This window comes from Neoarius graeffei, chromosome 4 (assembly GCF_027579695.1).
Source record: "Neoarius graeffei isolate fNeoGra1 chromosome 4, fNeoGra1.pri, whole genome shotgun sequence".
Taxonomy (NCBI): Eukaryota; Metazoa; Chordata; class Actinopteri; order Siluriformes; family Ariidae; genus Neoarius; species Neoarius graeffei.
In genome coordinates this window covers 31,564,618-31,579,071 of record NC_083572.1, presented here as the reverse complement: position 1 = coordinate 31,579,071, position 14,454 = coordinate 31,564,618, and the positions used below count along the sequence as shown (strand labels likewise).

General features: G+C 38.3%; 1 protein-coding gene across 5 annotated transcripts in view; it reads right to left on the bottom strand.

The window, feature by feature from the left end:
* Positions 1 to 206: 206 nt before the first annotated feature.
* abcc4 (ATP-binding cassette, sub-family C (CFTR/MRP), member 4) overlaps positions 207 to 14,454 on the bottom strand; it is a 289,814-nt gene continuing 275,566 nt past the window's right edge. For 3 of the 5 annotated variants that reach the window (XM_060919115.1, XM_060919116.1, XM_060919117.1), the window contains exons 28-30: positions 8,554 to 8,659; positions 1,583 to 1,708; positions 207 to 617 (exon numbers count right to left, since the gene is read on the bottom strand). In XM_060919115.1, the coding sequence (XP_060775098.1) occupies positions 528 to 617; positions 1,583 to 1,708; positions 8,554 to 8,659 (322 nt within the window). In that variant the 3' untranslated portion in view covers positions 207 to 527. The remainder of the gene's footprint in view (positions 618 to 1,582; positions 1,709 to 8,553; positions 8,660 to 14,454) is intronic. The other 2 variants (XM_060919118.1, XM_060919119.1) reach the window with 1 other exon arrangement.

Sequence of the window (14,454 nt, the reverse complement as noted above, 5' to 3'; positions counted from 1 at the left end):
TTTCAGAAAAACAGCAGCCTTGTTCTTGTCAAGTTTCTTCTTCCTTTTCAGTTATACATAATATGAACAGGAAAAAGTTTTAGACTTACGTAAACACCACTTCACAAAAAGCTTCAGAACATCTGTTCACAAACAGATTTACAAGTTTATTGCATGCACAAGATATTTCCCATTTAAAATATATATATATATATATATATATATTTTTCTGTTTAGTAATTAATAAACCTTAAGTATGGATGGCTATAACTGAATAAGCTGGAAAATATCTGAACCTGATTTGTTGTTTAGTATTACTACCTAGATATAGAATATTTATTCTCTTAACATATCTTCTGTTGTTTAAAGTGACTTTTCATTAAAGGAGTCCAGTGTTTAAAAAAAAAAGAAAAAAAGAAAAAATATAGGGGTGAATACATTCTTGAATACATATATGTAAATTATGTACAGATGTCATCTGAGTCTTCTGTAGATGCATGTAGATGCATGTAGTGTGATAGCTGCAGGAAGCTCCAAGCACTAGGCTCTCACAGAGCAGTCTCAAAGATAACCAGGTTAGATTCTTTGCTGGAGGTCCGGCCACTGTCCAACTTTTGCTGACAGCAGTTCATATATGCCTGGAGGTAGTTGAGAAAGCACAAGTGAGTGAAGAGCTGAGCATATGAACAAGACCCTTTCAGTAATCTTGAAAGATGAAATATGCCTCTCATGTCCTTTATTTTTTAAACCAGCAAAGCACTTCTAAACATGAGCATTGCACAACAGACAAATGAACAGTTGCCCTTTCTTTAATTTCATCATTTTGCAGGACTCAAAACCTTACACTATAACTTGGAGCAGTGATTGAATGAGAATGAAGTCTACTGGAAAAAGTCCAGACAACACAGAGAAACAAAAAACAGTTGGCTACAGTATCAGATGTACTCCCAATTGTGCTTGCATTCATAAGACACAAAAGAAATGTGGTGCAGTATCAGATGATATGCATTTGAAAAGCTCAGCCATAATCTCCAGAGAGCCAAGTCTGTGAATTAACTCTGCAGTGTGGGAACCTGATCCATAGAAAAGACTGTGGGATGGGGGGTGTTGGAGTGGAGTTGGACAAAAAGCTCCTACAAATACCTCCCCATCCATCAACCTGCCAATGGAGAAGGATAACTGATACAGAGTTCATGTGAGGAAACCCACCAACATCCCGGAGTTTAAGCTGTTCTGTATGGAGGAATGGGCTAAAATTCCTCCAAGCCGGTGTGCAGAACTGACCAACAGTTACTGGAAACATTTAGTTGCAGTTATTGCTGCACAAGGTCACACCAGATACTGAAAGCAAAGGTTCACATACTTTTGCCACTCACAAATATGTAATACTGGATCATTTTCCTCAATAAATAAATGATCAACCATAATATTTTTGTCTCATTTGTTTAACTGGGTTCTCTTTATCTACTTTTAGGCCTTGTGTGAAAATCTGATGTTGCTTTAGGTCATATTTAGGCAGAAATATAGAAAATTCTAAAGGGTTCACAAACTTTCAAGCACCATTGTATGCATGTGTGTTGATTGTTTTCTATATTTGTTTTACCAGCTGCATCAATGATGCTGCCTCTGCCTTTCCTGTCTGTTGCACCATCTTGTAGAAGATTCCATCCTTATTCTGGAGCAGCACATGGGGTTCATCATATTCATGTATGCGGCCCCCATCAAGAACCTGCAAGCAAGGGACTTTGTGTCAGGGATTTTAAGGAAGAATCTCTAAACAATACTTCCATTATGGTCTAATTAAACAGAGGGAGATTAATATTTGCATCCACCATCGGCTTTTCAAACCATGATCAGCAGTAATGACAGCAGTGAGTTAGCCAGTAAGCTGTAATAACATCAGTAAGAACAGGAGTTAGTGTAAGGCAAACAGTAATTATGGGGAAGTATGAAATGTGAAGATAGTCAAAGTGTGCGTGCGTGCGCGTTTAAGTGAATTGAACACATCTGGCAAGTAGTATGAGCCAGTGTAATCAACTATGGCTGTGTTTTCCTCGGTGTTTACTCACAAAGAAGATAATTCAAAGTGTTCAAACAAAATTCAGGCTTAAATGAATTGGGTAAGCCATGTACAGCAGTTAAAACAACCCTGAATTTAAAATAGTGATTTACAGTGCAGTGAAGGGTTGGTTCAAGGTTTTTTTTTTTTATTTGCCATTTGTGCATAAACCAACAGTTCAGACACATTGGATTTTTTGTGCAGGGCTCTCTTAGTCAACAGATTAGAAAATAAAAACACTATAATAAAAATATAAAATATAGAAACACTATACAATACGTGTGTGTGTGTGTGTGGGGGGGGGGGGGGGTTATATGATCAAAATTTTAAATACAAGTATTAAACATAAGAAGAGGGCAAATGTTAAATAACATTAATAAAATAAAAGGCTAGTCCTGAGGGCTGGTCCTGGATTGTTAAAAGAGGGGAAAGTTAGATGGAAATATTGCACATTTTGGGAGGGGAATGAAAGTTATGTGGGGATATTGCACAGTTAAAATATTGCACATTTATCAAAGGGTATGAGACACATAATCCTGTTTCACAGATAATAGTACATCACACATTGCATATGACGAGTGAAGTGAGGTAGTAATGGTTATTGTTACACTTATTCAATAGTTTTGCCATCAGTCTGACTGTGGCAGGGAAGAAGCTGTTGAAGAACCGTGTTCTATGAATGATGATGCTGTCCGCTCTGCTGTACCTCAGGTTGTACGTGCAGTGTTTGTGTCTGAGCAGAGAGTGAGCTGGGTGGAGTGAGTCTCTGATGATTCCCTCTGCTCTTTTCCGACAGCGCTGCACATACATATAGAGTCCATGGAAGGAAGTTTTGTCCCTATGATCCTCTCCACAGTCTTTATGACTCTTTGCAGAGCCTTCCTCTCTGCCTGTGTGGTGTTACCGTACCAGATGGTGATGCCTGGGGTGAGGATGCTCTCTATCAGTCCTCTGTAGGCCAGGGTGAGAGGGCAGTGGTTCAGACCAGCTTTCCTGAGCAGCCTGATGAAATAAAGCCTTTGCTGGGCTTTTTTCACTGTAGCTGTGGTGTTAAGAGTCCGGCTCAGGTCAGATGTAACCTGCAGTCCCAGGAATCTGTAGCTGTCAGCCCTCTCCACCTCAGTCCCTTTGATGATGAGAGGCTGTAGAGGGGGAGGATTCTTCCTAAAGTCCAGTATTATTTCTTTGGTCTTATCTGTGTTGAGGATGAGGTTGTTCTCCTCTCTGTAGACAAGAATGTTGTTTACCAGGGTCCTGTACCCTCACTTGTCTCCCCCCTTGATGAGCCCCAGGATAGTGGTGTCATCAGCATATTTGATGATGGTGTTGTCCTGGGTGGAGACACAGTCATGGGTGTACAGGGTGAAGAGTTTAGGGCTAAGGCAGCAGCCCTGTGTCTACTGTGAGCTCAGCAGACACCTGTCCTCCCATTCTCACCACCTGTGGTCTTTCTGTCAGGAAGTCCAGAATCCAGTTGCAGGTGGGAGTTGGGATGCCAAGGTCTGTAAGCTTCTCGATCAGCTTGCCTGGGTGGATGGTATTGAAGGCAGAACTGTAGTCCAGGAAGAGCATCCTGGCATACGTTCTGCTGCTTTCCAGGTGTTGCAGAGTGTGGTGTAGGGCTATTGCTACCGCGTCGTCCACTGAACGATTGGGGCAGTAAGCAAACTGAAGGGGGTCGACAGTGTCCGGGATCATGTGGTTGATGTGTGTGAGGACTAGTTTTTCTAGGCACTTCACGGCGACTGATGTGAGTGCCACTGGCCTGAAGTCATTTAGGGTGGATGTGTCTGGTCTTTTGGGGACTGGTATGGTAGTGGAAGATTTGAAAATATGGGGGACTACAGCCTGGGATAATGACAAGTTGAAGATGTCAGCATACACACCAGCTAGTTGTTCCCCACAGGCCTTCAGAACTTTGGGAGGGACTCTGTCAGGTCCCACAGCCTTGTGGGGATTCACCTTCTTCAGAGCCTTCAGGACCTGTGTGTGTGTGTCACCTGAAAGGCAGTGTCTGTAGGGTCACAGGGGGCTTTTGAGGGTGTCTCCATATTGGCGTAGAAGGTGTTAAGGCTGTCTGGCAGGGTGGCATCTCGGGGGTCTGTGGTTGCTGTGGTTCTCCTATAGTTTGTGACAGACTGGATTCCCTGCCACATACTGCGTGTGTTGTGGTTGAGGTAGTAGCTTTCAAGTTTTGGGGAGTGAACCCTTTTTGCTGCTCTGATGGATTTCTGCAGCCCGTACCGGGCTCTCTTATACTCCACCTGATCGCCTGACTTGAAGGCCTCTCGCCGCTTCAAGATTTTCTGTTTTATGTCCCCATTAAACCAGGGTTTTTGGTTGGGGAACATACACACAGTCCTGGGAGGTACACATATGGACGTGCACCAGCTGATGTATGGTAGTCACTCACAGTCTCTGTGTATTCGTGGATGTCATTAGTAGCCTCTTTGAAAGTGTTCCAGTTTGTGGCCTCTAAGCAGCTCTGCAGGCAAGCCTGTGCACCTTCAGTCCAGGTGTTAACAGTTCTGACTGTGACTGGTTTTGTCTTGAGCCTTCTGTTATAAACTGGTTTGAGCCAGATTGCTAGGTGGTCAGACTTTCCAAAATGGGGTTTTGGTTCGGCTGAGAAGGCATTTCTGATGTTGCTGTAGCAATTATCCAGTATTTTATTTCCCCTGGTGGGGAAAGTCACAAACTGATGCAGTTTAGGCATGTTTTTCCGGAGATTGCAATGGTTAAAGTCTCCCAGAATAATGATGGCAGTGTCAGGATGTGTGTTTTCATGCTCAGTGATCATGCCGTGTAGCTCCTTCAGTGCAGCCTCCTCCTTGGCGGGGGCGGGGCGGGGGCGGGGGGGGATATACACAACACTCACAATGATGCATTGCAGTTCTCTGGGCAGATAAAATGGTCTTAGCTTCAAAGTCAGATATTCCACATTTTCAGAACAAGATTTTGAGATGATCTTACAGTCGGTACACCAGGATTGTTCGACAAGGGCGGCCGTTCCTCCTCTGCGAGTCTTGCCGCTTTCCACAGCACATCGGTCCTCTCTGAAGACCATGTAGCCATCTGGTGTTATTGCCTCGTCGGGTGTCCTCTCCCCCAGCCAGGTTTCACAGAAACACAATATGGAGCAATTTTGAATGTCCTTCTGCGTGGAAATCCAAGCGTGGAGTTCGTCCATTTTATTTTCCAGAGATTGAACATTTGCAAACAATATTACCGGGAGGGTTAGCCTTCCACAGCTAACCAAGCGCCGGAGCCTTCGGTCAGCTCCTCCCCGTCTGCCACGCCTCCGCTTCGGCCTGTTGTTTTCAGGAGAGCTCCCTGTCGGAGGCCGGCCTAGTGTTGAGTCAGCATAGCATGTTAGGCTCAGGGTAGAATTCCAGCACACTCTGGTCGAAAAGTCCTAAATGACTCCGCTCTCTCAACTGTAATAAGGTCACCTGGTCATAGAAAATGTTAGCGGAGTGTGTCTTAATTTGGCACAAAAAAAAGTAAGAAAGAAAAGAAGACAAAGAAGTAACTTGACTTGGAGAGCTCCGCGACGTCGCCCTCTGGGGAGCGCCATCTTGGAAACTTGAAAAGTATTTGCCCCTCCTGATTTCGTATATATTTGCATGTTTGGGTTTGTATCCTTGTACAAAATGTAATATAAGACAAGGAGAACCTGAGGAAAAACAACACTTTTCAAATGATAATTTCATTTATTAAAGGAAAAAAGTTGTGAAACAGCTATAGCAGCCATGTGAAACAGTAATTGCCCCTCAACATAATAGTTGCTTGTGCCACTTTTAGCAGAAACAACTGCAACCAAATGCTTCTAACAACTGGACATCAGTCTTTGACATCACTGCGAAGGACTTTCAACCTTGTTCTCTTTGTAAAATTGCTTTAATTCAGCCACACTGGAAGGCTTTCATGCATGACCTGCCTGTTTAATGTCCTGCCACACCATCTCAATGGGGTCAGGACCTTGACTGGGCCATTCCAAAACCTTAATTATTTTCCTTATGAGCCTTTCATTTGCTCATAGGTAGATTTGCTTTTACACTTGGGATCTTTGTCTTGCTGTATTACCCAGTTGCACTTGAGCTTCAGATCAGGGACTGATGACTGGACATTCCCTGACATTTTCTGGTTCTGTCAATTATAGCAAGTTGCCCAGGCCCTGAACTGGCCCAGCTTCCCCACATGATCAAATTACCACCACCGTGTTTGAATTTTTGGTATGATGTTCTTTTTGTAGAATCTGTATTATCTTTATGTCAGATTTAATACCCGTGCCATCCGAAAAGGTCCAGTTTCAAATAATCAGCCCACAGAGCATTATTACAAAAGCTTGGGAATCAACACCGTCTTTTAGGCAAATGTGAAATTAGCCTTTATAACCACTTAGTAGTGGTTTTCATCTTGAAACATTTCTACTGATACCATTTTCGAATACTGGAATAATCAAATACGCTGAACTTATCTGAGGCAAGTGAGGCAGCAGTTCTTTAAATTTTCATCTTGGGCTTTTGCAACTTTCTGGAAGAGTTGTTGATGTACTCTTGGAAGAATTTTGATAGGCTGCAAGATTCACCACTGTTTCAAGTTTTCTCCATTTGGAGGTAATTACTTTCACTGTTTTTTTTTTTTTTTTGCTGGAGGCTTTGTAACTCTTTCCAAATGAATATATTTCAATACATTTCTCTCTAATCTCTTCTAGAGTTTCTTTTGAACATGATACATCATGCTGCTTATTGAAACCTTTTAGTTTATTTCACATAACTGGAATTGTTCTATTTACAGGGCTCACAGTAATCAAGACTGGGTGCGTCTCATCTAATTGAACCTAATTATCAATTAAATTTGGCTAATTGAGTAACTAAGGCAGCAATTACTTTTTCACACAGGGCCAGTTTGTGTTGGCGAACTTTTTGATTTCAATCAATTAAATTTACTGAAAAACTTTGTTTACTCTTTGTGTCTCTCTTGCATTCAATTTTGTTTGAAAATCTGAAGTGTAACAAATATGCAAAAATAAAATAAATCAAGAAGGGGCAAATACACTTTTACAGCAATGTATATAGATATTGCATATTAAGCCAGATCATGTTCTATATGCACAAAACAGAACCAGATCACTTTTTCAGACAGCTAAAAAGCCATGTGCATAACTCCTGCTGCTCAGCTGAGAAGACAACCTGATAATACAACATGAATACAAAATACAAACTTTGCTATACAGTACCAGTCAAAACGTTGGACACACCTACTCATTCATAGGTTTTTCTGTATTTTGACTGTTTTCTACATTGTAGAACAATACTGAAGACATCAAAACTATGAAATAACATGTAAAATATATGAATTAAGTTGTTTAAAAAAGTGTTAAAAAACAAAATGTTTCATATTTTAGATTCATCAAAGTAGCCACTGTTTACCATGATGACAGCTTTGCACACTACCGGCATTAGCTTAACCAGCTTCGTGAGGTAGTCACCCGGAATTCTTTTCAGTGAACAGATGTGCCTTGTCAAAAAAATTAATTTGTGAAATTTCTTGCCTTAATATATTTGAGACCATCAAACAGTTAATAAAAAAAAAAATACAGTAAATATCCTTATTCCACAAGTGTAGTAATCCATATTATGTCAAGAACTGCTCAACTAAGTAAAGAGAAATGACAGTCCATCATTACATTAAGACATGAAGTGTCTTTTCAATAATAAAATTAAAGAAAAAATATTGAACTAGAAGGCATGTCCAAACTTTTGATTGATACTGTATACTGATATGAAACATTGCTACATGATTTAAAAAAAATTACTCCACATTACACATACATTTAAACATATTAACTAAATGCAACCACACTACCAAACCCAATACACAGCAGATGTGACTAAAATGTTCACCTGTTTGCTAGGATCATGCTTTATTCTCTTTGTAATAAATTTAATAAATTTGTGTAATTAGGCAGAGAGAAACCACTTTTGCAAACCAAACAGAAAAGACTGTTGGTCTGTAAAGTGATAAACACCAGTACAAGCAGCACATCTTTGCTTCATTTCACACAGCTCTGGAAATGCTATAGAGTTTCAGGTTTGTGCATCATGATTAAGAAAAGAAAAAATCATTCGCTATACTGTGGATATCAATGCAGTTTGTACTGTGTGCTAAATTATCTAATAGCACTGGGTTTAAATTTGCTGAAATTATACATGATCTTTTGATGTATTTATTGTTATGCATTTATTACTTACATTTTCACATATAAACACCTTCTGTGTTCTCAATCACACAAACTTCCCATTTGTCACAGTGCGCAAAATGACACCACCACATATTATAAAATCACTCCCATACCCAGAACATCCCTGTTATAGCCCTTTTCCTGAACACAAAAAGTCCCTCAGCTGTGTGCTGTCTTTTAGTTTAGGGCACTAGGTAAAGCCTTTTGAGGAGGGGAAAAAAAGAAAAGAAAAAAAACACAGGGAGTGGAACTGCTCTGTGCCACTCACCAGTATTCGGTCACTGTCTATAATTGTGTTGAGTCTGTGGGCAATGGTTAGGACAGTGCACTGCTGGAACTTCTCCCGAATGGTCTTCTGAATGAGGTCATCTGTTCTGTAAAGCACACACATGCAGAGCCTTAGCTCTTCAACACAAGATGTGAGTGAATGGTGTGTAATTCAGGCAGGTTGCCAGAACGTGATGAGTGTTCACTTGTACAGGTCAGGTACATTCTCATTAAACATTACAACTTTGCAAATTCAGAGCAAAGGTAACAAAATTTATAGTTAAGGATACACTAATTTTAGCTGTCAAATATTTTCACCTTAAAATTGCCATAATTTGTATACATTTTTGGGACATTCAATCATAATGACAATCAAAGTAGTGATTAAAAAGCAACAACACTGTGCATTTCAGTTTTGTGTGCTTTGGATTCTGCTTTTGTCTGTTCGTCTGATGATCTGTTTGTGTCTCGCTCGACCTTTTTGCCTGTCTACCGTTTATGATTCTGTCTGCTGATTTGGACTGTATGCCTGATTGTTATTTTGATAATGAAACTTTTCTGCAATTCCATCTGCCCCTACCACCCATTACTGACATCAACAGGTAAAGAGTCTGTTGAGTCTGTTGTTGTCAATTTTTGTGATTATTATACAATCATTATATCCTGTGCCATTTACTCTGATTATTATGATCAAACCTTGCAATCTTTGCGCATTTCTCATGGGAGCATTTTAACACTGGAGTATGCTGGCACAAGTTGTAAATAAAAATAAAAAAAAAACACACAGGAGGAGCATTCTTTGGCTACTAATGAATACAAAAGGTGAGCCAATATGAATCCTGAATGATTTGGACTGGTGTATTGAACTCTCTGGCTTGGAAGCCCTGCCCATATCCCCCAATCTCACATGCTCCTGGGACTTACAAGGTGTCTTCACTTTCTGTCAAGGTAAATGGAGAATGTTTAAGTGTTAAATATTTAAGATTAATTGGAGCAGTTTTGAAGGCAAGGCTGGCCTGTTAGGGCGGGACAGTATCCATCCCACTTGGGAAGGTGCTGTACTTATTTCTTGCAGCATAGCTCAGTCTCAGAACAGGCCTAGTCAACTTGTGACAATCCACAGCCAAGGCCAGGGGGCAGAAAAACAGGCTAAACCAACTGTCTATTAGCTGCACAAAGTCATCACTCAGGTTCCACTATATTGAGACTGTGTCTGTTCCCTGAGCAATACATAAAAGTAGAAATACTCAGAGGTTTTTCTAGTAACCTAATTAACATAAAATTAGATCATACTGATGGTATAGCCACTGCCAGCACCTTTGATCTAAAGGTGGGCCCATGATGAATACTAGATCTCTTACATCTAAAGTGTTAATTATTAATGAATTTATTACTGATCAGGAGTTTAATGTACTGTGTTGAACAGAAACGTGGATGAAACCAAATGGGTATGTAGCATTAAATGAAGCTAGTCATCCTGGATACAGTTATACAGTATATAAATCTACCCAGCTGATTCTGTTACTTATACAGAACCCCAGGGTGATATTCTGAATTTCTTTCTGAATTTGTGGATTTAATCTCAAACCTGGTTGTTTCCTTAGACAAAGCCTTAGTTATTGGAGACTTTAATATTCACTTTGATAACTCCCAAGACCCAGCATTTGTGTCTATTCTAAATTCAGTAGGGGTTAATCAGAACGGCATAGGACCTACATATAATGGTGGTCACACTCTAGATCGAATACGAACACTGGGATTAAATACAGAAAATATAGTCACACTTCCAGTCTGACGTGACTTCAGTTCATTCTCTCATCTCATTCAAAATATACGTCTTAGCAATAATATATGCACCTTGCCATGCTACTGTGCCAAACGTACATTTACGTCAAGTACTGCAGAAAGTTTTATCAATAGCCTCCCAGAGATTTGAATTTTTTTTATTTTGAACATGCATAAAAAAAAATGTAACTATTTGTACATACAAAAGAAAGAAAACGAGAAATTAAAAAAATAAATAAAATAAAGAGCTAAGACATTACAAAACACCACACATTGTTCGAAAAACAAGTGGGAAGAAGTACAATACTTTTTAATTTCCCACCCCTTTTTAACTACCCCGAAATCCAAACTACATTAATACACCTATAAAAATATATACCATACATACACTTCATGAATATCTATATAAATATATAATTACAAAAATATATACTACATACCATATATACACTTCATAAATATCTATATAAATATATAATTACAAAAATAAATATCTACTACATACCCTGTAAATATAAATATATAAACTATCCCCATAAATAAATATATACCATATATACCATATACTAAGTTAGTTCTAATATAGCAAATCAACCCTATTCTATTTATCATCCTCCATTAACATACTTCCTCTTTTATATAATTGTTTAAAAATATTTTTTTTACCTTTTTTTTAAAACAGATTTATATTTGCACTTTGTTTTATTTCTGTCTCCAGTCTGTTCCATAAAGTCACCCCACAGCTCGATACGCACATGTTTTTCATATTTGTTCGAACCTTTGGTTTTTTAAAATTTAGGTCTCCCCTTAGATTATATCCCCCCTCTCTCTCACTAAACATTCCTTGTATATTTTTTGGCAATAGATTATTTCTCGCTTTGTACATTATTTGTGCTGTTCTGAATTTGACCAGATCCATAAATTTCAACATGTGTGATTTTATGAATAGTGAGTTTGTGTGATCTCTGTATCCTGTTTTGTTTATTGTCCTTATTGCTCTTTTCTGTATTGTACATATCGGCTGCAGAGTGGTTTTGTAGGTGTTTCCCCAGACTTCGACACAGTAAGTCAGATATGGCAAAAATAATGAGTAATATAGAGTATGCAAAGATTTGCAATCAAGAATATGTTTTGTTTTCCACAGAATTGCAGAGCACTTTGCCAGTTTTGCTCGTATGTATCCTACATGAGTTTTCCAGCAGACTTTATGATCCAAAATCACACCAAGAAATTTAATTTCCTGTACCATTTCTATCTTAGTATTGTCTATTATCAATTCTACATTACAATCTATTTTGTGTCTCCCAAACAACATGATCTTTGTTTTGCTTAGATTTAATGATAATTTATTTTTGTCAAACCATAGTTTTAGTTTATTTATTTCAGTTGTGATTGTCTCCAAAGTCTGCTGCAAATTCTCACCGGAACAAAAAATATTGGTGTCGTCTGCAAACAAAAATTTCAGTACTTGCGAAACTCTACATATGTCATTGATATATAATATGAATAATTTCGGACCTAATATTGACCCCTGTGGTACCCCACATGTAAAGATCATGAAATCAGATTTATGGTCACCTATCTGCACAAACTGTTGCCTGTTTCTTAGATAGCTCGACAGCCAGCTCCACCCAACTCCCCTAAGACCACACTTTTCTAGTTTACTTAATAATATACTATGATCAATGGTATCGAATGCTTTTTTTAGGTCCACAAATACTCCAATTGCTATTTTTTTTATTGTCTATACAGTTTGTGCTTTCCTCTATTAGTTCCATTAGTGCCATCGATGTTGATCTGTCTGTTCTGAATCCATATTGACTGTCCGTAAGGAGGTTGTGTTTTTCAATGAATTTGTCCAGTCGATCTGAAAAAAGTTTTTCGAGTATTTTGGAGAATTGGGGGAGTAAAGAAACAGACCTGTAGTTTGTGAAATGGTGTCTATCTCTGGTTTTAAACAATGGTATCACTTTTGCAATTTTCATTTTGTCTGGAAATGTACCTGATTGAAAAGATAAATTGCAGATGTGGGTGAGTGGTTTCACAATTCCCTCAATAACTGTCTTTACTGTTAACATGTCTATATCATTCCAGTCTGCAGAGGTTTTGTTTTTACATTTTCTTACAATTTGCATAATTTCTTCATCATCAGTTGCAGTTAGAAAAATTGTACTTGGATTTCTGTCCCCCATATCTTCTATGTCCCCACATTGTGTTATCTCGGGTTCCTTTATTTTTGCTGCTAAATCTGGTCCCACATTTACAAAGAATTGGTTAAAACCATTCACCACATCCTCTATATTATTTACGGTCTTGTCATTTTCAGTGTAGTACTCTGGGTAATTTGTAGTTTTGGATCCATTTCTCACAATACCATTTAGTACAGTCCATATACCTTTAATATTGTTTTTATTTTTCTCCACTAATTTATTATAATAGTCTTTCTTACATAGCCTCATAATATTAGTTAATTTATTTTTATATTTTTTATATTTTTCCTCTGCCTCTATAGTTCGATGCTTTAAGAATTGTCTGTATAATATATTTTTCTTTTTGCAGGCATTTTGTAGCCCCTTGGTGACTCACGGACTATTTGTATATTACTGTATTTCTTTATAGGACAATTTTTATTATGTAGTTCATTGAATATTATTAAAAATTCCTCATATGCTTTATCAACATCTTTTTCTTTATAAACTACATTCCAGTCCTGTATCATTAAGTCATTTTTTAGTGCAATCATGGTTTCTTCAGTTTTTACTCTTATATATTTATAATTTTTAGTATCCTTTTTCTTGCTATAATTACAGTAATATACATTAAAATAGGTAGGTGGTCACTGATGTCTGTTAATAGTAGTCCACTCTCTATATTATTTGACAGGATATTAGTAAATATATTATCTATTAAAGTGGTGCTGTGAGAAGTGATCCTGCTTGGTCTGGTAATAGTTGGATACAGTCCCATACTGAACATTGAGTTAATGAACTCTTCTGTCATTTTATGTTTCTTATGATTTAAGAGGTCGATGTTAAAATCACCACAGATGTACATGACCTTCTGTGTTGATTTTATAAACATACTTTCCATCCAATCTATAAAAACTTCTATGCTTGATCCAGGAGATCTGTATATACAGCTCACCGTTATATTTTTCATTTTTTCCACAACATATTTCTACTGTAATACAGTCCATCCAATCATCAACAGCTACCGTCATTTTATTATTAATTTTATATTCCAAACTATTATCAACATATATTGCCACTCCCCCTCCTCTTTTGTTCTCTCTGTTGATATAATTAAGTTCATACCCGTTTAGCTCAAAATCTACTCCCATCTCATCACTGATCCAAGTTTCTGATATGGCTATTATATTGAATGGAGTATTGAACTGACAGATATTTCTTCATTTTATGGAAATTGGCATACAGACTTCTGGTATTGAAATGAATAATTTATATCTTATTTCCTTCTCTGATCATTGCATTGTATTGATTTTCAGTGTAATACCGGCAGCTGATATTGATGTTGCTGAAAAGATTATTTTCCGGATCAATATTATTTTCCATATCTTGTGTTTTATGCTCAGTATAAAGGAAAGCGTCCAGTTCTTGTGTCCAGTGTCCCGTCCTTGTGTCATGATTGTTAGTTGCTTTGATTGGCTCCCTCAGAATTTGTCCAGTTCCCCAATATCTCAGATGACCAGGATCTTGGCATCTTCTGGAGATCCCTTCAGCTTTATGAATATTTTGCAGTTTTGTGTCCAAGTGTTTTGGATTTTCCCCTGTTTCCTCAGGAGTCTCGCCTTTCTTGCAATGTCTGCATTTTTTTTGGTTAAGTGCTCATTTAGAAAAACGTCTGAGCCTTTCAGTTTCCTCCCTTGCTTTAACAGTTGCATTTTATACTTTCTGTTGGCAAATCTTATTATTAAAGCCGGTTTGTGTGTGTTGCTTCTCCGTGGGAGAGGGTGACATGCTTCAATGTTTGTGCTTTTTACCTCTATCCCTTTGGAGTGCAGGAATGCTATCACCTGTTACTCCACAGAGTTAGCATCCTCCTCGTTCTGCTCCTCTCCGTCTCCTCTTGCCACTGCTCCAGCATATGACCAGGGTTT